Genomic DNA, 24,166 nt, shown 5'->3' on the forward strand with positions numbered 1-24,166 from the left:
GGAAGCGGAGAGCGCCGCCCACCCATCCGGGGAGAGAGCGGCACTGCGGGCGCAGGCAGGCTGGGCCGGGGGCTGCCGGGCCCTCGCCCCCCCCCCCCCCCGCCCCCCGACCGTGACCCCGCGGCCCCCAGCCCGCGCCCAAGATGATGAAGAGGCAGCTGCATCGCATGCGGCAGCTGGCCCAGACGGGCAGCTTGGGACGGTGAGTGTCAACCCGCGCCTTCCCGGCCCCAAGCTCACCCCCGGCCCCGGACCCTAGGGGATGAGGGGTGGGGGAGGCAGGGACGGCTGGACAGCCGCCCTCTGACTGGCCGGAGCCCCTCTCTTTCTCCGCCCCCTCTGGGATGCCACCCCCACCTCCCCGGGCTCTGGCCGGAGGGGCTAGGCCCTTTGGGGGAAAGGGGCACCCCCACCCCGATTGGAGCGGAGTGCAGGGAGGATCAAGGAACCTGGGTCTTCTCTGCCTCCCCGCGCCTCTTGAGTGGATGACCCTCCCTGGCCTCACTTGTCCCCTCTGTACAATGGGGCCAGCTGACCATCTCTGGTTGCCTGAGGGAGGGGGAGGGGCGATCTGGGCCCCAGACCCTGGGGGAGGGGAGGAGACTAGGTCCCGTCGTGGAGGGCTGAGGGGCCTCCCTTGTCCGGCTGTGTGCTTCTTCCCCCCACCAAGCCCAGAGGCCTCCAGCTTCTCTCTCTTGCTTCTGCTTTTCCCAGCCTCAGGTGGAAACATCCCTGGGTCTCTGTTCTCCCTCCCCCCGCCCCCCCCCCCACCCCCCGCCAGCCCCTGAGGCCTTGGGGTGGAAGCCAGAAGTTTGGGGAGCACCCAGGGCCTGTTTTCTCTCCTCTGCCCCCTGTGTTGCGAGTTTCCCCGTTCTCTGGGCCTCCGGGGAGGGGACTGGGTGTCCAGAGACCTGGCTCTAGTCTTCAGCTACCCAGATGCCTGTGTGAGCCTGGGCAGTCAGGCCCCCTGGCTCCGGGCCTCAGCGTCCCGTGTGTCCCTGGGCAGGGACCCAGGGCCTGCCGACCACCCCAGGCCAGAGTCCTGCGTGACTGACAGCCCAGGAGTGTGTGAGCTCACACACTTCCCGTTCTTGGGGCCACCCTGGCCTCCTTCTCCCCCGGGGTCAGCAGAAGACAGGGGCTGGGCCCTGGGGTGGCTCCTCAACTCCACTGCCTTGGGTTTCATCCGCCCTCTCGCAGGACACAGCCCTGGGTGGAGGAGGAAAAAGTCATGTATCCTATTCCCGCCCCCACGGAATGTGCTCCGACTGGGATGAGGCAGGCAGGCGGGCCACCCAGGGTGGCCTCCAACGAGGAGGGGCGCTGGGAACGATCGGGGTCCAGGTGCCCTGTTGAGGGGGCAGGGGGAGGCAGGGGGTTTCCTAACCCGGGCCGCCTCAGCAGAAGCTCCTTCCTCCCCCCCCCCCCCCCAACAGCACCCCGGAGACTGCCGAGTTCCTGGGGGAGGATCTGCACCAGGTACGTGCCCGGGCGGGTGGCAGGGCAGGCCCGCGCAAGCTGTCAGCAGAGGGCCCCGCGAGGACGAGGACGCCATTTGGGGGGTCGGGTTGAGTCATTCCCCAAGCTGTTGGCCATGGGGTCTCCAGGAGGAGGGAAGAGAAAGGTGGTTCCTGCTCTGGGAAAGAACAGGGCGGTGGGGGGGGGGGGGTGAGGGGTAACAACCTGCCACGCCTCGTAAACCCAGAGCCCCCCTCGCAGGTGGAGCAGCGGTTGGAGCCAGCCAAGCGGGCGGCCCACAATGTCCACAAACGGCTGCAGGCCTGTCTGCAGGGCCAGAGCGGGGCAGACATGGACAAGCGGGTGGTAAGTGGCCAGGGTGGGGTGGGGGGGAAGGAGGGGCCTGGACCAAACACCTCTGTCCAATGGGAGAGGGAGGTCAGGGCTGGGGTCCCCCTGCTAGTCTGAGCCTCCGACACCAAGAGGGTCCGGACTGCTCTGTCCCAAGACCCCTCAGGCCATGTACTGATGAGGCTCTGCCTCTTCCCCATCCCCTTTTGGACCCCGCCCCCATCTGCACCAACCCCCTGAGCCAAGGCCAGGCCTCGGACAGCACCTGAACTTCTCGATGCAGTCTGCACCCAGAGCAGAGCAGAGCGGGCCCTCTGCACTGAGGCAGTGTGGGAGGGCTTCCTGAAGGAAGTGGCAGTTGGGCAGATATTAATACTCACTGGTATTAATCAACAGCATTTGTGGACTGATTACCGCTAGTCTGCGGCTAAGATAGGTTAATGCGTTGCCTCACTTAATTGCCGACGACACCCCCTAGGAGGAGGCTGCCTTATTAGCACTTTGTACCGAGGAGGAAATGAAGTCAGAGAGGTAAAGTCTTAAGGTCACACAGCTAGTAAGTGGCAAAACTGAGATTTGATCCCTGGTCTTTCCGGCCCAAGCTGGTGCTCCTAGTAACTCTCAGTGGGAGGGTTTTGAGCTCTGCAGTGACTCAGTCCAGCCACATATGCCCTGGGGCAGGGGAAGGTCCTGGCTCCCGGGGTGTTCCCAGTGCCTTCAATCTCCTTCCAACTGTGTCACCTTGGACAAGCTCCTTGCCTTCTGTTCTTGGTTTCCTAGCGTGTGAGGGTACTTGGTCATTCCTTCCTGCCCAGTTGATTGGTTTCTGGGAGGGGAAAAGGACACCCCAGGTGGGGTGGGGTCAGGGGACGGGGGCCACAGGGAGATGTCACTCCTCCGGGCCTCGTCATCATCCGGTCTCCACTCCTACCTAAGACTGTGGCCCTCCCGGCTTCCCTCTTCCCCTGTCCACACCCAGTGCCTCTGTGGGGCTCTGCCCCGCCGAGAAGCCTGCCTTGTGCTTGGGTGGGGTGGAGGGAGGCTCACTGGGGGCCCCTGCTCACAGCCCGCCCTGCCCTTCCTGCAGAAGAAGCTCCCCCTCATGGCTCTGTCCACCACAATGGCCGAGAGCTTCAAGGAGCTGGACCCTGATTCCAGCATGGGGTGAGCAGGAACGGGGTGCCAAGCGGGGGATCTGGGCTGGGAGGGGTTCCAGGTGAGGGACGGGTGACCAGGATGGGGGTAGTTAGTGTCTTGAGCTGGGGCGGGGGGCGGCGTCCAGGTCAGTGAGGGCGGCCAGGTCTGGGAAGGTGTCGGCTCAGCCAAGATGAAGGACAGATAGAAGGGGCAGGGGGTGACGGGGAGGGAGGAGGCCCCATCACGTGTTTCCGGACGGGAGTGAGGAGCTGTGGGGGCTGGGCCCACTGGTGTTGTATCCACAGGAAGGCCTTAGAGATGAGCTGTGCCATTCAGAACCAGCTGGCCCGCATTCTGGCCGAGTTTGAGATGACTCTGGAGAGGGATGTCCTGCAGCCGCTCAGCAGGCTGAGTGAGGTGACCTGCCCCCTGCCCCCTCCCCGCCCAGCTTGCCCAGCCTCGGCTCCCACCTCCCCAGCCTGCCGACCGACCCCCTCCCTCCCCGTGTACCTGCCCCCAGGAGGAGCTGCCGGCCATCCTCAAGCACAAGAAAAGCTTACAGAAGCTGGTGTCTGACTGGAACACCCTGAAGAGCAGGTGGGAGCCATGGTCCCTGGGGGGGAGGGGGGGGTCCATGCCTAGATCAGCCCATAACGGTGGCCACAGAACCCACACTAGAACAGCAGGGGCATGGTCCACTGGGTACTGTGTGTACTTGGGGACTCATCCGGTCTTTAGGAACACATGTGAGAGTACATGTGAGAGTTCCTCTCTGAACATGGGTGTGCGTGTGCGCGTGCCAGCCGGGGGTGACTCCAGAGCCTGGGGTAGCTATCAGGGATCCCCCAAATCCCTGGACTGCAGGACGCCCCCACCCTCCACTCTGGAGCTCGGTGGCCGCGATCACCAAGCCCACCACCAGGGGGAGCCCCTGAGCACTCATGGCCCAGGCTGGGCGGAGGCCCAGGGCAAGCAGAGCTCTGGGATGTTCATCCATAAATCCCGAAACCTTGGGGGGTCAGGCATGTGGAAGGGACACTTGGCTCTGGACATGCAACGGGGACAGTGACCCCCCCCCCCCCACCTTGGGATCGTTGCCAGGCTCACTCAGGCAGCCAAGAACTCGGGCGGCGGTCAGGGCCTGGGCGGTGGCCCCGGCAGTTACAGCCACACGGCCACCGCCACCAAAGTGGAGACGCTGAAGGAGGAGGAGGAGGAACTGAAGAGGAAGGTGGAACAGTGCAAGGTGAGCGAGCACTTGGAGTTCCCTGGACGTGAGGGGGTGGCGAGGGCGGGTACTGACCCCATTTCACAGGGGAGGGAACTGAAGCTCAGAGAGGCGATGTGACTCACCCAAGGCCACACAGCTAGGAAGCAACAGAGCCCAGGATTTGAATCCAGGCCGTCAGCCTCCAAGCTGTGTGCACTCTGCCACTATCTTGTGGCCTCTTGTGTCTACACCGTACCCGTCATTCCTGGGAGGCGGGGACTTGAGCTACTCACCACGGTCTCGGTGTGTTTGCTGAGTGAGCAGATGAATGAATGGTGACTAAGACAAGCCACCGTGCTTAGGGTATGACGCACAGAGATGAGGACTAGAAGCCGTAAAAGTCCCTTAAGAGCCGGGGTGGCTCAGTCGGTCAAGCGTCTGACTCTTGATTTCGACTCAGGTCATGCTCTCGTGGCTCGTGGGTCCAAGCCCCGCATCGGGCTCTGCCCTGACAGTGCAGAGCCTGCTTGGGATTTTCTCTCTCTGCGCCCCTCACCTGCTTGTGCTATCTCTCTCTCTCTCTCTCTAAATACACAATATATATGTAAGAGTTCGAGGGGTGTCCCTGTGGGCCATCCCCAAGTGCAAACCTTGGCAGAGAGAGGAGAGTTGGCCGGGGCCTTCCACGTATAGCTTGGACGAGTCACGAACCCCTCTAGGCCTCAGCTTCCCCTTTCTGTCCCCAAGGACGAGTACTTGGCCGACCTTTACCACTTCGCCACCAAGGAGGACACATATGCCAACCACTTCATCCACGTGAGTCCGAGAGTGGGCTCCGGCCAGTGGAACTCAGGGGTGGACACCAGGGGCCCCCTGAGACACCCTTCAAGATGTGGGAGGGAGGGGTGTGTTCTTAGGGACTCCGGGGGGGAGGCTCAGCTTCCCTCACCCACTCTGGGGCCACCCCCTTGTCCCCGCAGCTCATGGAGATCCAAGCTGATTACCATCGCAAGTCTCTGAGCTCGCTGGACACGGCCCTGGCTGAGCTGAGGGAGAACCACAGCCAAGCAGGTGGGGACCCAGGCGGACCCAGGGGACCCCCCCCCCCCCGCCCCCAGCCCTGCTCAGGGCATGTTGAGATGCTTGCACTCCATCCTGGGAGGCAGTAGGGAGCCCCGGATGAGTTCTGAGCAGATGCATTCCGATTCGATTTGTGACTGAGAAGTCACTCTGCCGTGCAGAGTGATGGAATGAAGGGGAACAGAACAGGAGTCAGGAGACCTTTAAGAGGCAGGAGGGAAGGGGTGATGGCCCAGGCTAGGGGCGACACAGTGGAGGTGGGTGGATTTGAGAGAGATTGGGCAAAGCACTAGCCCTTGAGGATGTCTGGGGGTGGGTGGGGCGGGGGCTGGCTGTCCAGGGACGGGGGGGAGCCTGGGCCACGATCTGTCTCGTCCCTGCAGACCCCTCCCCCTCGATGACGGCCGCCCCCTTCTTCAGGGTGTATGGGGTGTCACTGGGAACCCATTTGCAAGAGCTGGGCCGGGACATCGCCCTGCCCATCGAGGCCTGCGTCATGATGCTGCTTTCTGAGGGCATGAAGGAAGAGGTGGGGCCCGTGGGGGCAGGTCGGGAAGGGACACGGGGGCCGGAATCCTTAGAGCACAGGTGCCTGTGAGGCCACGGCCTCCTGTTGCCAAACTGACATCACGGCCCACTGAGTGATGTTCATGGGCAGCCGCTATGCCGTAAACCCTTTCCACGTCTTGCTCCGTTTAGTCATCCCCAAAACCCTGGGAAGGAGCCTCCACCAGCTCCATTTTACGAGGGAGAGACGGAGGCCAAGAGGAACACGGGCCCAGTGGCACGCGAGAAGGTGTCAGTAAAGCCAGGGACCCCCATGCAGTCACTGCCTCGCGCTGCCCTCATCCGTCCCGTGCACCTTGCCGGCGCTGGTCTATCGGCTCCTGCCCCGAGGACAGACCCTTAGACGCGGAACCTACTCGCAGAGCGACCTCGGCTTCTAGATAGTGCTGCCGGGCCTCCTTCCTCCCTTCCGCGCCCACCCAGACGCCTGTGTCCCTGCTGCTTTCCCCTCTGCCCCCAGACTTCCCACTTCGCGCCGAGTCCTAGACCTTGAGAGTTGAGGGCAGCCACGCATCCTGTGGTCCCCACTCTGCCCACCAGACCGGGTGGGGACACAGGCCCGGTGAGGGCCGAGCACCCACCCTGAGCGAGCCAGGGCCTCCCGGCCAGGGCGTTCTCCCCTGCCGCCCCTCTGTGACCCCCGCCCATTTCCTCTCGCACCCCAGGGCCTCTTCCGCCTGGCCGCTGGGGCCTCGGTGCTGAAACGTCTCAAGCAGACCATGGCCTCGGACCCGCGCGGCCTGCAGGAGTTCTGCTCCGACCCCCACGCCGTGGCAGGTGCCTGCCCCGAGGAGCCCCGGGAGGAGGGCCTTCCCCCCAGATCCCTTCCCCTCAACAGCCTGAAATGCTCCCATGATAGTTTGGCTGAGGGCCTGATCATCTGCCGAGGAGACACCTCCAGAGACATAGGGGTCCTTAAAGTGGGGCCCATGTGTACGTACATTTTTCTGGGACCAGGTCCACCAGCCTTCGGCATTTTCTCCAAAAGGCCCATGGCCCAAAGAAATGATCAGATCTAGACACATTAGTGGGAACAAGGGCCTGGTTCCCAACAGTTGGAGAGAGCTGGGCACTGGCGTGGAGGTAGGGGGCTTGGGGGACTGTGTCTAAGCCCCGCCCCCCCCACTCCCGCCCCGCCACCGCTTCAGGTGCCCTCAAGTCCTATCTGCGGGAGCTGCCAGAGCCCTTGATGACCTTTGACCTCTATGACGATTGGATGAGGGCAGCCAGGTGAGTTTATGCTGGGGAGGGCGGGGCTGCAGAGGTGGGGCCCCAGGGCCCTGGCCTGGCTCACCGGGTCTCTCCCCGCCACCCAGTCTGAAGGAGCCAGGAGCCCGGCTGGAGGCCCTCCAGGAAGTGTGCAGCCGCCTCCCCCAGGACAACCTCAGCAACCTCAGGTGAGGCCAAGCCTGCCCCCTCGGCCCGAGCAGCATTTCTGAAACCACGGCTAAAATGGCCTGGTCCTATCTTCCATCCTGACGTTGCAGCTAAACGCACACCTTGAACCTCTGAAGCCACACCACCTGGCTTCAGATTCCCACCTCTGCCACCTTGTGGTCCGAGGCAGGTGAACTGACCGCTCTGTGCCTCAGTGCCCTCATCTGGAAAACACAGAGCATAGCAGTCCCTACCCCGCAGGGTGGCTGGGAGAGTCTCAGCTTAGCTCAATGCCTGACACATATATGGTGCTCAGCAGGTCAGCCGATTTAACTATTAAAACATTTTAGGGGTGCCTGGGTGGTTCAGTCGGTGGGGCATCTGACTCTCGATCTCAGCTCAGGTCGTGATCGCAACGGTTCGGGGGATTGAGCCCCGCATCGGGCTCTGTGCTGACGGCTTAGAGCCTGGAGCCTGCTTTGGATTCTGTGTCCCCCGCCCCGCCCCGCCCCCGCTCATGCTCTGTCTTGCTCTGTCTCTCAAAAATAAATAAATGTTGGGGCGCCTGGGTGGCTCAGTCGGCTGAGCGCCCGACTTCGGCTCGGGTCGTGATCTCGCGGTTCGTGAGTCCGAGCCCCGCGACGGGCTCCGGGCTGACGGCTCGGAGCCTGGGGCCCCCTTCGGATTCTGTGTCTCCCATCTCTCTGGCCCTCCCTGCTCACGCTCTGTCTCTGTCTCTCTCTCTCTCTCTCTCAATAATAAACGTTAAAAAAATTTTTTTAATAATAAATAAATGTTAAAAGCAATCAAAAACAAATTTTAAGCCACCCGATGGGGTACCTTTGCCACTCTTTGGAAACCCCAGGATGAGAAATTCTCAGGCCTCAAGGGCGTCAATGGGTGTTCATGGCCAAAGACGCCCTGTCCCTGGCCAAGCCCACCTTCTGCCTCCCCAGGTACCTGATGAAGTTCCTGGCACGGCTGGCCGAGGAGCAGGAGGTGAATAAAATGACGCCCAGCAACATTGCCATCGTCCTGGGGCCCAACCTGCTGTGGCCTCCCGAGAAAGAAGGGTGAGGGGCTGCAGCTCGGGGGAAGGCGGCAATCCCCAACCCACCCATCTGCTGCTTATTTGTTCCCCCGGGCCTCAGTTTCCCCATCCTTGGAGTGGATCAAGCAGCTCCTCTTCTCCAGGCTGCCGAAGGGAGCGTGGACCCCACGGGGCTTTGGAGATGGGCATTCTGGGTGGTACTGGTAGCGGGCTGCCTGGAAGGCTGGGAGCCCAGCGATTTTCGTTCCAGCCCCGCCCCTCGACCTTCCTGAAATGCCTTTAGGAAGCTCACTCTCCGGAGCTCCCACTGCTTCCTCTGTAAATTGGAGAGAAATCATTACCAACTTTGAGGGGTTTGGCGTGGGGAATTAGACGAGAAAATGGAGAAATGTTTTATGCACCGTAAAGGGCGAGGGGTCATTATAATTCACCCGGCCACAGATGGCACAAAGATTTCATTCGTTTGCTGAGGACGATTACTTGGGCGAGGCAGCGTAGAGCCGAGAACTACGAGGAAGAGGGTCCCGTCCCTGGCGAGCGATGCCTGTTGTGGGTGAAGGAAGGGGAACATTTGGCACGTGGGCGACACATTCGTCATCCCCCAGTGGCCCCTGAGCTTTCTGAGAACAGGCACTTGGCGTGATTGGGCCACACAGAGTTGGGGTCGCTAACAGGTCGCAGAATGGATGGCTCACCTCCGTTCCTTTTTCTGCCCCAGGGACCAGGCCCAGCTGGACGCAGCCTCGGTGTCTTCCATCCAGGTGGTGGGCGTGGTCGAGGCTCTGATACAGAACGCGGACACCCTCTTCCCGGGAGGTGAAGTTCCCGTCTTTGTGAACGTGTCCCCTTGTGCCCTCATCTGCCCAGCTGGGTGCCCTCCAGACTTAGCTTCCGTCCCTGGCGGCCTCATTATGAGGCCCGGAGCAAATTGCTTCTCTGCCGTGAGCCTCACTGTCTCCCCTATACAATGGGGATGATCCTGCCTGTCTCGTGGGATTGTCGTGAGGCTCACGTGGGAGTAGCGAGGTGATATGTGGTCCAGATAACGTCGGGGGAAAAGGAAAGAGGCCATGATTTTGGCCGAGGCGGGAAGGCTGGCGGAGGTTCTGGAAGCTAAGACCTGCTTCCTTCTGTCTGCAGACGTCAACTTCAACGTGTCAGGCCTGTTCTCAGCCCCTGTCCCCCAGGACAAGGCCAGCAACAGGCCAGCTTCTGAGGAGCTTCCAACGGTCGCTGTGTCCACACCCGCTCCAGCCCCAGCCCCTGCCCCGGCCTCAGCGGCTGCCAGGGAAAGGTAAGGACTGATGGAAATGAATGGCCCCCATCTTTGCCCCAAGATGTCCAGCTTGAGGCACGATCTCCGGGCTTCCAACAGCATCTTGGGAAACGTCATTATTGTATTTTCCATCCCAAATACCAAGATTCCCCATTTGGAGTGGACGGGGTGGAGACCCAGAGGCTGTATTCCGCTCGGCCTCTAATGTGCCTCCTCGCTCGTCGTATGGCTGTTTACTGAGCACCCACTATGTTCCAGGCACTGTTTCAGGCCCTGGGGATTTACGGAACTAGGGAGCTGGTCAGCTGGAATTTTGTAAACACCTTCCAGTGTTCTCTTTGGTCCTTCAGATCTCGAAGGGCTCCGTCGTACATGTTGTCTCCATACCAAACAGGCACTATTCTGTCATCACCCAGGCAGGGCGCACACCGTGACTTTTCTCGGAGGAACAAAACAGACAGACGCTGGCCTTAGAGCTTGCTTTCCTAGGGCCGGGGAGAGAGAGCCAACAAGTACATCCATAAATGGGTACTGTCATGGCAGGCAGTGATACGTGCCCTTACAGGAGAAGAGAGCAGGTTAGGGGGAGGGAGTGGGGAGCTGCTCTAGCCTGGGGATCAGGAAAGCCTCCCTAAAGAGGAGCCAACTGAGCAGAGACCTGGAGGAAACCCAGAAGGAGCCATGGCCGCCCCTTCTGCTTCTTGTCCGTTCTCTGGCTTCTCGTGGCTGGAACATTCAGTGGAGATCACACGGAGGCCGAGAGCCGAGGCCCTGCTTTCTACCTGCCATCCTGGCCCATGGGGACCCACCGTCACAGGGTCACACGGAAGCCAGGGGTTCAGCGGACCCAAACTCTGGCCAATGCCAGGAGCGTCTTCTTGAGGGAGGGGGGCCCAGCCTGGGGACAGATCCCAGGCCCAGTGACCAGGGGCAGGGGACAAGTCCTGGGAGGATCCAGAGTTAGCCTGGTGCCTTGGGAGTCTCCCCAAGATTCCAGACTTCTGGGAGATGGCCAAGCTGGACCCTGACCCTCTCCTTCTTTCACAGGATAGAGTCCGAGGCACCCCCCAGACCAGCCTCTCCCAAGGTCAGTAGGAGCCCCTCGGAGGCAGCCACTCCAGGGGAGGACATGGCTCGAAAGAGTAAGTTGGCCAGGGGAGGGAAGGGGGGAAGAGGGTGGGCAAGGAGAGGAGCTGGGCGATCACCCCATCTCGTGTTTTCGGACAGCTGGGAGGCCAGGAATCCAGGTGGCTAAGAGCCTAGGTTTGCTGCCTGACGCTCTGGGTTCAGATTCCGGTGCTGTGACCTTGGGCAGGTGACTTCACTGTCTGCCCCCTCAGCTTCCTCCTCTGTGTAATGAAACAATAACCACACCTACGTTGTAGGGCTGTTGGGCAAATTAAACGGTGCTCTCCTGGCTGGTAGCTGGTACCCAGTAAGTGCTCGATAAAGGTTAGCCCTCCTCCTGAGCGTAGCGGGGCTGTGGAGTCCGGCCCCTCAAGAAGTCCAGAGATCAGAGTGAAGAGGTGGGATAGAGGCTTCAAAGGGCCGGTGGGCTGGGCGTGGAAAGAAACTCGGGGCTCCTCTGAGCCCCTTTGGTGCGCTCACCTGTTGACTTGGCCTAAAGCCCAGCAGGTGAGAAGGTGCAGGGTTCAGATGAGGGGTCACTGCCAGTGATCAGGACAGTTGGGAGGGCCCAGCCAGCCCAGGAGGCACTGGAGTTTTCTCCCTGGGGGTACAATGTAGAGCTACAGGACTCTCCGGACCAGCATGGGGTTGACAGGTCACACAGGGGCCTTCCTGCAAGAGGAGGCTTCCAGCCACCATTCCTGGATGGGGGCAAGTGGGATAGGTGTTCACCGGGGCTCAGCACCTCAAGCCCCTGAAGGTCTTTGTGTCAGCCCTGGGAGGTCCAGGCTCTCATCCCATCTTAACGATGAGGAAACTGAGGCCCCAGGGGGGCAAGCGATTTGCCCAAAGCCCACAGTGGGTGGAGGCAGGGCTAGGACCCGTGTCCAGGCCTCTTGGCTCCTCAGCTGCCTCACGCGATCGGAACGGTGTAGCAGGATCTCTGAAAACCAGGGTGGGTGGCTCTGCTGGCTCCTGAGAGGTGAGAGTGGCCCAGGAATCCAGAGGAACGGTGAGCGTTTCTTCATTCAACGACTGTGTATCGATCCGTGCCCCGCGCTGTGCTAGCCAACCCCGCACGGGATGGCCTCGCTTAGTTTCCGTTCCAGCCGGGGACTCAAGCAAAATAAAAACGGGCATGGTCGTTTCAGAGGGCAGCAGGTCCTGTGAAGAAAATCCAACGGGAAAATATGACAGTAACTGGAGCAGGGCAGGGGAAGGGACACGGAGAGAGACCTAAGTGTCAGGGAGCCGGCCGTGGAAACCGTGTTCCCGGCAGAAGGAATGGCAGGTACAAAGGTCCTGCGGTAGCATGGAGCTTGGTGGACTGGCCACAGGCAATGTGGATGCCTAACTGCCCCTGTCCTTCCTCCACAGCTAAGCGCCCAGCGCCAGCCCGGCCCACCATGCCGCCCCCCCAGGTCTCCAGCCCGCGCTCCTCCCCTCCAGCCCCACCCCCGCCCCCTGGCTCTGGCAGCCCCGTGACCCCCCAGGCCCTGCCCCGCCGTCTGGTCGGCAGCAGCCTCCGGGCCCCCACGGTGCCACCCCCCTTGCCCCCCAACCCCCCGCAGCCCGCCCGACGCCAGAGCCGGCGTTCGCCAGCCTCCCCCAGCCCGGCCTCCCCGGGGCCGGCCTCCCCTAGCGCAGTGTCTCTGAGCATGCCTGTGCAGGTGGACCTAGGGGTGGCCACAGAGGAGGGACGGGGCCCTGAGGTTGTAGGCAGGGCCTCCACTCCCCCCGCCCTCCCCCCTCAACCCCGGCCCAGGAGCCTTGCCTCAGAGACCGACTGAGCTGGCGGTTTCCCCTGAGTATCTCCTCCCTCCCATCGGTCTACCCAGGACACAGCCCTCGCCCTTCCCAGGGCTGGGGGCCTCCAGCCTCTGCCTACAAGTGCCTCGGTGCCCGCTGGGTCGGCCCCCCTGGCAAGGAGGACTCAGGCTAGTCCTCCACTTCCAGACCTTTTCCTCCTGAACCCACACTGGGCTTGGGGGCCCCTCACCCGACTCCCAGCTCTCTGGCAGGGTCCCAGGGGAGCCGCCGGAAGGAAGGAGGGGCCTGCCTGCCCCTACAGGACTCTTAATTGTCTCTTGCCAACGTATTTTTTTGTAAGGCTGGTAAATAAATTATTTTGGACAAAACCGGAGCAGCTGCCCAAACGATAGTTGGTTTTTTCTGCCCTCCAAATAAAGAAGCCACTTTCATAAAGGGGAAGATCTTTCCTGTTCTTTGCCTCCTTTCTTTCTTGCTGTCTGGAATGATAAGAGCCAGCATTTTTGGCTCTTACTCTGTGCTATACATTGCGCTTTTCCACGGACTCCTCTCCCTGGGAAGTGGATCCGGTCACCTTCCTACAGGTTGAGGAGACTGGGGCTCAGAAAGCGACCTGCCAGACACACAGCAAGTAGAGGCATGGAGGTGGAAGGAGGACGCGGGTCTGATTCCAGAGCCTGGGCCCGTCCCTCACATCCGGAGCAATTAACTGCCTAGTGTTCCACTTTCCTCATCCGGGAAACAGTACAGCAGTTTCCACCCCAGGACTGTCGTTCCGAGAATGAAACGGGACATTCCTATAAAGACCAAAGCATAGGGGCGCCTGGGTGGCGCAGTCGGTTAAGCGTCCGACTTCAGCCAGGTCACGATCTCGCGGTCTGTGAGTTCGAGCCCCACGTCAGGCTCTGGGCTGATGGCTCAGAGCCTGGAGCCTGTTTCCGATTCTGTGTCTCCCTCTCTCTCTGCCCCTCCCCCGTTCACGCTCTGTCTCTCTCTGTCCCAAAAATAAATAAACGTTGAAAACAAATTTTTTTAATAAAAAAAAATAATAATAATAATAAAATAATAATAAAGACCAAAGCATCACCCTTGCACACAGAAGCGCCCCATAAGCCCTGGCTCCCGTGAATGCCAATCCCCCCAACCCGTGGTGTTCTCCGAGTAGGCAGGAAAGGCTCCCTCGAAGAGCAGGGATGGATCTGTCTGCAAACCGCTGAGGCTGCTGGGTGCTGCACCCTGGGCCAGACCCCGGCCTCAGCCCAACACCCAGGGAGCTCCTGGGAACAGACACGCAGGAGAGCTGACAATCAGAATCAAGTATAATGGCACCGGGAGCCCATGTGAAGAAACCGGTTAGGGGCTGACCATCGAACCCAGACTCATGTGTTCGTGTGTGGAGGGCACAGGTAAGCTTCGTGGAAGAGGTGATTCAAAGAGGAGTCTTCCAGGAGTTGACCAGGTGAAAAAGTCAGGGAAGAAGGAAGACCACGCCAGGCTAAGGAGACCACCTACTACAGGAGCAAAAGGCCAGCGGGCATTGGGGACCGGAAATTATCTGAGCCTCAGAGAGGGTTGATAGGGTGTGGCTTTTCCCAGGTTGCTCCTGGAGGTCAGGTCTTCAGAGGCTTCTCAGAGGTCAGACAACTTGGAATTTTGACACATGCCTCCCCGAGTAGGGACTTAGGCAGCTAAATCACGCTATCGCTGCTGCCTGAGCCACTGACTACTGTTGCTCTGGCTCCTTCCCTCCCCAGGGTGCTTAGTGACAGGCTGCCTCTCCCAGCCTGGTGACCCAGTGCCTCTCCACCCTGGCCTCGCAGTACAACCCCTAGGTCATTAAAAAACAGCAAATAAATAAAGTCCCGGGCCCCACCCAATTAAGTCAGGATCTCTGGGGTGCTGCGTCGCTTTGGTATTTTTAAACAGCATTTGTCAAAGTCACCGAACTGTACATGTAAGATCTGCACATCTTACTTGTATGCAAATTAAACCTCAAAATACATGTTCCCCGGGGGACTCTACCAGCCAGCGTCGAGAACGACTGGTCTAGGCCCAGGGCCCCAGGGCTCGAGAAGACACTATGCGCCTCTCTCCTAATCATACCCACACGCTTCTCAGGACTTGGCTCAGAATCGGAGCGTCCAAGGTTCAGAGGGCAAGGGGTTCTGACCCAAAGGCAACATCTCCCTTGGCATCTGTTTTCCTCCTAGCAACTAAGCTTCTGATTGGCTGGGGAACGTAAGCGCGGCTCTCCGCTCCAGATTTTCTATTCGTAACTCTTTACTGGCCAAGAAGAACGTCAGTTTATCCTTTAAAAGGCTAGTCGGGGTTGAAACTCGGCGGCAACTGGCCTAGCAGAGCTAGGGGGAGGGGCGAAGGGCTAGGCTCGGTCTTTATTGGCCCCCGCCCCTCGGCCGCGGCCGCGATTCACCGTGCTCTCCAGGCTCTGTTAGCTCGGGGCCTCGGTCCTCTCCGAGGTTCTTGCCCCCATTGGCCCGCGGCCCAGGCCGTGACTCCGCCCCCTGGCCCTTCCCGCGCGTCGATTGGCAGCTGCGGGGAACGGGGCGGGCTGCGGGCGAGCGCGCCGTGCGCGCAGAGGGAGAGCCGCGCGGCGTGCGGGCGTGCGAGCGGCCGGCCGGCTGCATGGCGCGCTGCGAGCGGCTGCGCGGCGCGGCCCTGCGCGACGTGCTGGGCCGGACGCAGGGGGTCCTGTTCGACTGCGACGGGGTGCTGTGGAACGGCGAGCGCGCCGTGCCGGGCGCCCCGGAGCTGCTGGAGCGGCTCGCGCGGGCGGGCAAGGCGGCGCTGTTCGTGAGCAACAACAGCCGGCGCGCGCGGCCCGAGCTGGCTCTCCGCTTCGCGCGCCTCGGCTTCGGGGGCCTGCGCGCCGAGCAGCTCTTCAGCTCCGCGCTGTGCGCCGCGCGTTTGCTGCGCCAGCGCCTGCTCGGGCCGCCGGAAGTGCCGGGCGCCGTGTTCGTGCTGGGCGGCGAGGGGCTGCGCGCCGAGCTGCGCGCCGCGGGGCTGCGCCTGGCGGGGGACCCCGGCGAGGACTCGGGTGCGGCCCCGCGCGTGCGCGCCGTGCTCGTGGGCTACGACGAGCACTTCTCCTTCGCCAAGCTGAGCGAGGCGTGCGCGCACCTGCGCGACCCCGACTGCCTGCTCGTGGCCACCGACCGCGACCCGTGGCACCCGCTCAGCGATGGCAGCCGGACCCCCGGTGAGCGCGGGGCTGGCGGGGAAGCAGGTGGGGTGGCAACCTGCGCTTCACCTCCGCGCCGAGGGGAGAGGGGCGAGGAAGGGGTGTCTCCAGGTGACAGGTGGGGAACCGGAGAGATGCGAGGGCGGTTCCCACCCTGCAGGAGCCCAGGGGAGCCACGTCTGGTAATTCTTGAAACTGCCACCACTCGAGGGTCAGTATAGTAGGGTCTCGGTTTAACAGATGAGGAGACTGAGGCCCGTTGCGGTTCAGGGGGGTTGCAGGCGGAATCCAGGTCCTCGACCCCCCCAGCCCTAGCCTTACCGAACCAGCCTCAGGGATTCCTGTCATTTTGTCCTACCCGCCATCGGGGTGAGGTCGGAGAGTTGGGAACAAAGCCTGGAAGGGTTGTCCCCCCGTCGAGCGGTTGGAACACCATTGGCAGCGACAGATTGTAGGTGGGTGTGCGGGGAGCCTTAGAGGTGGATGGAGTTTGACCCAGGGCTCTGTGATCTTAAATTACATCACGTCGGAGCATCTCTGTCCTGGGTGGAGAATGGGAATGCTAACCATGCCAGTTTCCTCAGAGGGAGAGTGCTCAGGGTGAGTGCCTGGCACATAGTAGGTGCTCAGATGGTGTGGGTTGTATCCAGAGCCCTCTCCTGTTAGTACAGAGCTTCATGAAGTACCTTGCTGTTTGTTCTGACTTAGTTTCTAAATGACTCTGGAGCTGGGAGTTACTGTCCCGTTTCTCAGATAAAGAAACTGAGGCTAAGAGAGGGGAAGTGAGCTGCCCAAGAACAGGAAGACCTGAACTTGGCTCTTGTGGCCACCCCAGCCCCCACCCCAGCCCCATCCAAGGCTCTGTTTGCTGCTGTCATCTGGATGTTCAGGCCTGCAGAGGAGGCGGGAGCAGGTGGAGGCTCCTACATCTTGGAGGGTTTGAATCAGTCAGGGGTAGACGGTGGCAGAAGCTGACAGTGGTGAGTGTGTGTGGACAAGTCACTACCCAAGTCAGGAGGCTGAAGGTAGGGACAGGTCTCCCATCATTCCCTCCTCGCTGGTCACCTGGGCCATGCTGTGAAAAGTGAGTTTCTCCCTGGAGGCTCACGGTTCAGGTTAAGACTGGGTTAAGGGGCCCTCTAGGACTCAGGAAGGGTGGTGTGGACGAGCCCGAGAGAGGGGCCAGGCCCTGCCTACGCCTGCCTGCCCCTTTCATCTCTGGCCCCACCTGATTGGGTCACTGGCCCTGTCGATTGTTCCCACAACCTAGAGGGGGAAGCAGAGGCTCAGCCGTGTTTGTGCACAACTGACAGGCGGCTTTGAAACGGTGGTATAGAAATATACTAATAAAGGCCCCGTCGTGCGTAAAATCTGAACTAACGCAGCGGGGGTCTCTCACCCCCGTTTCCCCCTCCTTTCCCCTTCCCTGGTGTGTCTCCTAAATGTGTGTTTACCTTCTTGCCCACATGGCGGTCACTTGAACTGGCAAATAGAAATGCCTGCTGTCTGAGGACTGTGTCACCACTAAAACACGTGACAGCCTTGGATGACAGGATGTTAAATGAAGTGGGATGATGGTAATCTGAGGACAGAGCTCTCTTCACAGTTGCCCCTGCCAGGATGCCCGCTCCCCTACGGTAGGGATCCCTGTTGCATTCACTGCTCTGTGCCCAGTGCCTAGCATAGAGCCTGGTAAATATTGGCTGAGGGGATAAAGTGGGCTGGGGGGGTGCTAAGGGCGATCAGCTCTGTCCTGGTGGGAAAGGAGATCGCCGACCCGGCCGAGACCAATCTTGAGCCGAGCAAAACACTTTGGGGTGACTCAGTTGAGCCCTTCCCATCCTGGAAGGAATTTCTAACCAAGGAGGCAAATGGCTTTTCTTCCCTACCCAGCTATCAAGAAAGCAAGCAAATTCTAGGTCGGATGTCAAGGCGAACCTCCCTGGAGTGTTGCTCCGGGTCAGCTCCGCCCTGGTCCTGTGACACTGGGGAAGTTCCTCCTCCTCCCCCTCCTCCTCTGGGGATTTGCTGGGCTGAGGATTTCTTGTCTTTTTTTTATTTTTTATTTTTGAGAGAGACAGAGACAGATCGTGAACAGGGGTGGGGAGGGGCGGGGCAGAGAGAGAGAGAGAGAGAGAGGGAGACAGAATGGGAAGCAGGCTCCAGGCTCTGAGCCGTCAGCCCAGAGCCCGACGCGGGGCTCGAACTCCGGGACCGTGAGATCATGACCCGAGCCGAAGTCGGACGCTTAACCGACGGCGCCACCCAGGCGCCCTGAGGATTTCTTGCTGTCGAGCCTGCTTTATCGTTCTGTAACTTTGGCTTGACTGCTCAGAATGTCACCCTTTGTGAAAGGAGAGAGGCCCAGAGCATTTGGGGTCAACCCAGTGGTGTACTGACAATTGTTTCGTAACTCGGGGCGGGGGGGGGGGGGGGGGGGGGGCTTAACTGATACCATTTCCCAATTTCTGTGGCACAAGTACTCCCACCATGGCCAATTTCAAGCTACCAGCATAAAGTCACTGAACTGTGGAGCTGGGAAGGTTTGTGCACACACCATTATACAGTACCTCCATCATTACAGATGTAAGCAATCTCGAGAGCATAGGTGATGCTAAGATAATTAGGAAGAAATGAGTTTTGAGAACTTAGTGCCTTTGCTTTCAACAGTTAAGTTGACTGTACGTTTAGACGGTAAGTTGACTTTTCATCGTGGCTTTCACAAGCAGTTCACCAAATTCCCGAAAGTGAAGCATTCAGCACTCCCAAGCCGGGACAAGCCGGCCCAGCGCATGACTGGGTCAGACCCAGCCGAACACGTGTCCTTTGTCTGCTGCTCGCGAAGCTGTGCGGCCCCGGATAAGTTACGCAGGGTCACAGAGCGTCAGCTTTCTCATGCGTGAAATGGGCTTCCGTGAGCACCCAGCACAGCCCACTTGAGAATGTGCTCCGTAAATAGTGATCATCATCATCGTTGGTTCAGGGACATTAATGCGAAGGCAGAACCGTCTGGCACAAAGATGTGCCTGTGGGACGGGCACAGTGGACTCATTGTGTGGGGCAGCATGGTACGGGGCTGGGAGTCAGGACTGCCCTTTTCCAAACAGTCCTCCTATTGTTAAATTCTTGGGCACGTCCACAGTTTTGCTTATTATAGTTACTGGGGCCGCGGACATCTTCAGGCATGTAGCTTTTTGTCTCCGGTTTGAATTTCTCTGCCTGTGATCGCTTTCCCGGCCGAGGCTGACGGGGGCAGAGGTGCGAACGTTTCTGTGCCCCGCTGCGTTCCAAAAGGGCTGTGCCAGTTTCTGATGCCAGGAGCCCACATTCCTGTGGCGGTAACCACACTGCTGTCCGTTAAGTACTTTCCGCTTTCCAAACCGCTTGCCCCTGCGAAGCCCACAGCACCTCTTGAAGGTGGGCAGTTATCACTTGGATCCTCCTTTTCCGGTGAGTCCCAGGAAACTCAGAGAGGGTCACGTGGCTTGCCCAAAGGCACACAGCTGCCAGGGTCCAACAGTGAACCCCAGACGGGACTGGCTGAGCCAGGCCCGGTTACACGCAGTGGCTCATTCAGCCCCTACCGGGCCATGTTAGCGACGGGAAAACGGAGGCACAGCGAGGTTAGGTGGCCTTCCCGAGGAGGGCGGAGCTGACGGAGCCTGAATCCAGGCATCTGGTCGCAGTCTGTACTCTTAACCACTACACGAAGACTGGGAAGATTTTGACCCATTGCAGTGCCTCATTTAACCCCCGTGCCACGCCGCCTCCCTGGAATTCTGTTTCCAAGCCTGCATGCCTCCCCTGCGACCGCTCCGCACTGACCACGTCTCCATCTCCCTGCAGGCACTGGGAGCCTGGCTGCTGCAGTGGAGACAGCCTCGGGCCGCCAGGCCCTGGTGGTGGGCAAGCCCAGCCCTTACATGTTCGAGTGTATCACGGAGCACTTCAGCGTGGACCCCACCCGCACGCTCATGGTGGGTGACCGCCTGGAGACCGACATCCTCTTCGGCCACCGCTGTGGCATGACCACCGTGCTCACGCTCACAGGCGTCTCCCGCCTGGAGGAGGCCCGGGCCTACCTGGCGTCTGGCCAGCACGACCTCGTGCCCCATTACTATGTGGAGAGCATCGCGGACTTGATGGAGGGGTTGGAGGACTGAGCCCACCTGACCAGCAACCGCAACCCTCCACCCCGATCCCGTAGATGGAGGCGATGGGCCAAGAGCTGCCGGCCCCTGGGCCCCATTTTCTGCAGCCTGGTGGGGTTGGGACCCAGGGAAGGTGTTAGGGCCCTCGCGTCCCCTCCCAGTGGTGGCTAGGCACTCTGTGCCGTTCCGGAGGCTGTCCCCCTGCCCCTACCAGTTCGCCCTGGCCTGACCCAGCCAGGTGGCCTTATTTCCTGCCTCGTGAACTCCCCTCTTTGAAATCTGGGCCTTGTGCCCACTGAAGATTTCCCCTAACCCTGAGCACTTAATCCCCAACTCCTTCCCTGGGGCCTCTAGAGCCCTTCCTCCCTCCAGTCCTGGCCTTGGGTTCCTGCTGACCAGTCAGAGGTCTAGGGAGCCACCGGCCATTATCGTCCTGATCCCTGAGTGGACCAATCAGAAGGCAAAGTGACAATGACCCTTTCAGGTCCTCACTCCTGGGTAGACCGATCAGAACACCAGGTAATAATGACTCACTGGTCTCTTCGATCCTAAAGAGAACAACCCAGAAGTCTGAGAGAGCGTGGCCTCTTGACAATCTGGATCTGACTGGACTAGCTAGGGGTCCAGATTTCTGTCCACGAGTGTCAAGTGCTGAAGACACCCACCCCTCCACAAACGTTGTGATCCGGGGAGGGCCCACCCAATGGCTCTGGGGGCTTCTGTGGCCGAGAGCCCCACGTTTCCCTGATCATGGTACTGGTATCAGTCCAGCGTTGATGGTGGCCACAGCTGGGGGGGGCGGGGGGGGGGGGGCTTTTGTGTCCCCGTGTTGTCAGTGTTTGCTGTGCCACTTCTGCCCCGTGCCCGCCCCCAGCTATTTATTTATTTATTTATTATTTATTTACTTTCGTGTGTCGGTGATGGTGGGGGTGGGGGCTGGGCCTTCCCGCCACTTCCGCCTCTGTCGTAACCAGCCGTCCCGTACTTAATAAAGTGGGAGCGGGAGAGCCTGTGTGGCCTCGAGTGTGTGTGGGCCACGGGGCGGGCGGGAGGAGGACCCCCCCCCCCTCCCCGCCTTGAGCCGGGTCTCCACAGCACTGGCCGGCTTGGCAACCTTCCTCCGCAGGAAATGACCCACCCCGGTCCCAGAGCGTTTTCTTCTTTTTCTAGATGTATTGATTTGGTTCTGAGAAAGAGGGAGAATCCCAAGCAGGCTTTGGGCTGTCGGCACAGAGCCTGACGTGGGACCGGAACTCACGAGCTGTGAGATCATGACCTGAGCCACGGTGAAACCAGGAGTGAGCGTCTTAACCCACTTAGCCAGCCAGGCGCCCCCGCCGAGTGTTTTCCTGTGCCCTGTCCTACCTCAGCCCGGTAGCGCTTGATGCCCCGCTGGGTCTTTACGTCCTGATGTGTTTCAGTCCTTCCGAAAACTCAGCCAGCTTGTATGGCTCGGCCCCTTTTGCCTCTTGGGGAATGAGGATCAGAAATGGCGGTGTTAACTTACACAGCAGCACACGTCTAGAAAGCGTGGTCTCCTGAGACAGGGTTTGAACTCCCGTTAGCGGATTCCAGGGGGCTACAGCGCCCTCTCTGCAGAGACCCGAGAGGAAGGAGGTCCTGGCTCTCCGGGAGCTCAGGTGAGATCCTACACCCCCATCCCACCCACCTTCGGGCTCCCCTCCCGCCTGGGATGCCCCTGTGACTTCCCCCACCCCCCGCAGTGAGCTGGCTGAGGGGCTGCGGGCGGGGAGGTGTCACGATTGCTCCAGGCCTGTCACTGATTGGCTTGTCGCGAGCTTGCACAAGGCCTTCCCGCTCAGCCTGTTCCCTCCTGTGTAAAAGCGAGAGGTGCGGGGTCTGGGCCATGTTCTCCAGGGTGGTTCTTCTGGGGGAGAGAAAGTGCTGACTGAGCCCGGCTGCATCACGAAGTCAGAGCCCCATTTTCCCTCGCGGGGACTTCTGGCTGTGACAGGAACTCAGCTCGGCCTGGCTAAGGCATGAGGAGTTCACTGTCGGCCCCTGCGAGGTGCTCCAGCCCCCCAGGTGCACCCGCCTTTAGCTGTGCTCATCCGACCGACATCCGAGGGCTGAGGCCACATGCCCATCTCAGAACCTGCGCCGGAGGGGATAGAGCAGAGTTCTTGGCTAGCCTGGGCCAAGTTCCCGCCACCCCACCCCCCACGCCCCCAAGGAGTGCCCACCTCCCGGCTCCGCTCTGGACCTAGCGGCCCCTCCCCACCATCCCTGTGGACAGAAACCTGACTTCCTTGAGCGGAGCACGCGGTGGCCTGTGAATCAGAAGGGGGAGGCAGCCCAGTCCCAGGAAGTGACTCTTGATTGGTTTAAAGCTTGAGTCTGAGCCAATCATGGTTATTTGATTCCCCGGCTATCCAGTGATTGGTTTAGCCGTGGACTTGCGGTACACTTCTGACCGGCAAGACATGAGGGGAGGGCTGTTGGGAGATCCTGGGAATGTTTGCCCCACTTTCAAAGAAGGACATGGTTGGGGGTGCCTGGGTGGCTCAGTCGGTTAAGCTTCCGACTTTGGCCCAGGTCATGATCTCCGGGTCCTCGAGCCCCACGCCCACCTCTCTGCTGTCCGCTCAGAACCTGCTTCAGATCCTCTGCCTCCCTCTCTCTCTGCCCCTCCCCCGCTCATGCTCTCTCTCCCTCTCAAAAATAAATATTTTGAAAAGAAGAACATGGCGGAAGGAGGGAAACACTCTTCTGGGCTTTGGGTGCGGAAGTTGTTGGCAGCCATTCTGTGATCATGAGACCCACCCAACAGACTTCTCCACTTCAGGTGGCAGAGCAGAAAGATGGGAAGAACTTGGGGCTGGCTGTTTCCCCCAACTTTTTAATTTTAATTTTTTAAGTTTATTTTATTTATTTCTGAGACAGAGAGAGAGAAAGAGGGAGACAGTGAGAGGGGGAGGGGCAGAGAGAGAGAGAGAGAATCCCAAGCAGGCTCCACACTGTCAGCACAGATCCTGATGTGGGGCTCAAGCTCACCAGCCCTGAGATCATGACCTGAGCTGAAATCAAGAGTTGGACACAACTGACTGAGCCACCCAGGCGTCCCAATTTTAATTTTATTCTAAAGATGTTATTTTTAAGAAATCTACACCCAACATGGGGTTCAAACTCACAACTCTGAGATCAAAAGTCCCATGCTCTGCCAACTGAGCCAGCCAGGTGGCTCTTCCCCAACTTTTAATTCAGAAAAAAAGTTTGTTGTTTAATGTTTCTTTATTGAGAGAGAGAGAGAGAACAAGCAGAAGAGGGGCAGAGCAAGAGGGAGGGAGAGAATCCCAAGCAGGCTCCGTGCTGTCCACGCAGAGCCCCACACGGAGTTTGATGTCATGAACAGGGAGATCATGACCTGAGCCAAAACCAAGAGTCGGACAGTTAACCCACTGAGCCACCCAGGCATCCCCAGAAAAGTTTTTTTTTTTTTTTAATTTTTTTTTTCAATGTTTATTTATTTTGGGGACAGAGAGAGACAGAGCATGAACGGGGGAGGGGCAGAGAGAGAGGGAGACACAGAATCGGAAACAGGCTCCAGGCTCTGAGCCATCAGCCCAGAGCCTGACGCGGGGCTCGAACTCATGGACCGCGAGATCGTGACCTGGCTGAAGTCGGACGCTTAACCGACTGCGCCACCCAGGCGCCCCCAGAAAAGTTTTAAACCAACAGAAAAAGTGCAAGGAAAGTACCATAAACATCCATATGCCCTTCACCTGGATTCCCAGTTAATATCTCAGGAAGCTGGTGACCCCAATCCACAAAATGAAACAACTCCTTCCCACTATACTCTCTGGTGTCCATAGTTTCCCGGTTTTGTCTCCCTCCTCCACCCCCACCCCCACCCCCATCCACTACCTTCTTGGTGACCAGAGGCCTTGGAGGGACTTTCTGGTGACTGCATGATGTTTCCCTTTGGAGGTGGCTGTGAGGCCAGTGACAGGAGCTCAGATTCACTGAAACCTGAGCTCGGCCTAGCATCACCTTCCCGCCTAGCACTCTGGTGATTTCATTTTCGCCATTCAGAGGAACCACAACCAAGGGATGGTCCCTGTGTGTGGCTTTTCCCGCACTTCCTTATATGTCCAGTAGACCAAGTCCCCGCGAAATTCCATGGGTAACTTTTACCATGAGTAACTCAGCACCACACAGCTGCCACGTGGCGCCTCGGCTACTCGGGAACCGAAGGTTCCTCATCCCTGCCCTTCCTTTCTCTTCCCAAACCACGTTTCCATGAGCCTGGGCGGTTCTAGCAAATCCCACTTCTCCGACACCACCTAAAAGGGAAAGCTGTTTCCTCTACCCGCAGAACACTTCTGACACCAGATGTATGGGTTTTCCTGCACCGAGGAAGTCTGTAGCCTTCTGTGGACAACTGGGTGTC

General features: G+C 59.7%; 2 protein-coding genes across 2 annotated transcripts; both read left to right on the top strand.

Moving 5' to 3' along the window:
• Positions 1-12,791, top strand: SH3BP1 (SH3 domain binding protein 1). The gene is made up of 18 exons (XM_047867965.1): positions 1-202; positions 1,437-1,479; positions 1,720-1,824; positions 2,897-2,973; positions 3,252-3,363; positions 3,467-3,543; positions 4,048-4,192; positions 4,904-4,972; positions 5,137-5,227; positions 5,620-5,765; positions 6,469-6,580; positions 6,952-7,033; positions 7,120-7,200; positions 8,137-8,253; positions 8,950-9,047; positions 9,372-9,525; positions 10,555-10,649; positions 12,013-12,791. The coding sequence occupies exons 1-18, from the start codon at positions 144-146 to the stop codon at positions 12,423-12,425; spliced, it is 2,076 nt and encodes a 691-aa protein (XP_047723921.1). The 5' UTR covers positions 1-143; the 3' UTR covers positions 12,426-12,791.
• Positions 12,792-15,014: 2,223 nt separating this feature from the next.
• Positions 15,015-22,672, top strand: PDXP (pyridoxal phosphatase). The gene is made up of 2 exons (XM_047868365.1): positions 15,015-15,622; positions 19,451-22,672. Exons 1-2 carry the CDS (start codon positions 15,049-15,051, stop codon positions 19,765-19,767), a joined length of 891 nt encoding a protein of 296 aa, XP_047724321.1. The 5' UTR covers positions 15,015-15,048; the 3' UTR covers positions 19,768-22,672.
• Positions 22,673-24,166: the final 1,494 nt, after the last annotated feature.

This window comes from Prionailurus viverrinus, chromosome B4 (assembly GCF_022837055.1).
Source record: "Prionailurus viverrinus isolate Anna chromosome B4, UM_Priviv_1.0, whole genome shotgun sequence".
Taxonomy (NCBI): Eukaryota; Metazoa; Chordata; class Mammalia; order Carnivora; family Felidae; genus Prionailurus; species Prionailurus viverrinus.

Coding starts and splice junctions, on each gene's coding strand:
- PDXP (XM_047868365.1), top strand. CDS start 15,049: ATGGCGCGCTGCGAGCGGCTGCGCGGCGCGGCCCTGCGCGACGTGCTG. Junction 15,623..19,450: donor CGATGGCAGCCGGACCCCCG/GTGAGCGCGGGG, acceptor ATCTCCCTGCAG/GCACTGGGAGCCTGGCTGCT.
- SH3BP1 (XM_047867965.1), top strand. CDS start 144: ATGATGAAGAGGCAGCTGCATCGCATGCGGCAGCTGGCCCAGACGGGC. Junction 2,974..3,251: donor GACCCTGATTCCAGCATGGG/GTGAGCAGGAAC, acceptor TTGTATCCACAG/GAAGGCCTTAGAGATGAGCT. Junction 7,201..8,136: donor GACAACCTCAGCAACCTCAG/GTGAGGCCAAGC, acceptor CTGCCTCCCCAG/GTACCTGATGAAGTTCCTGG.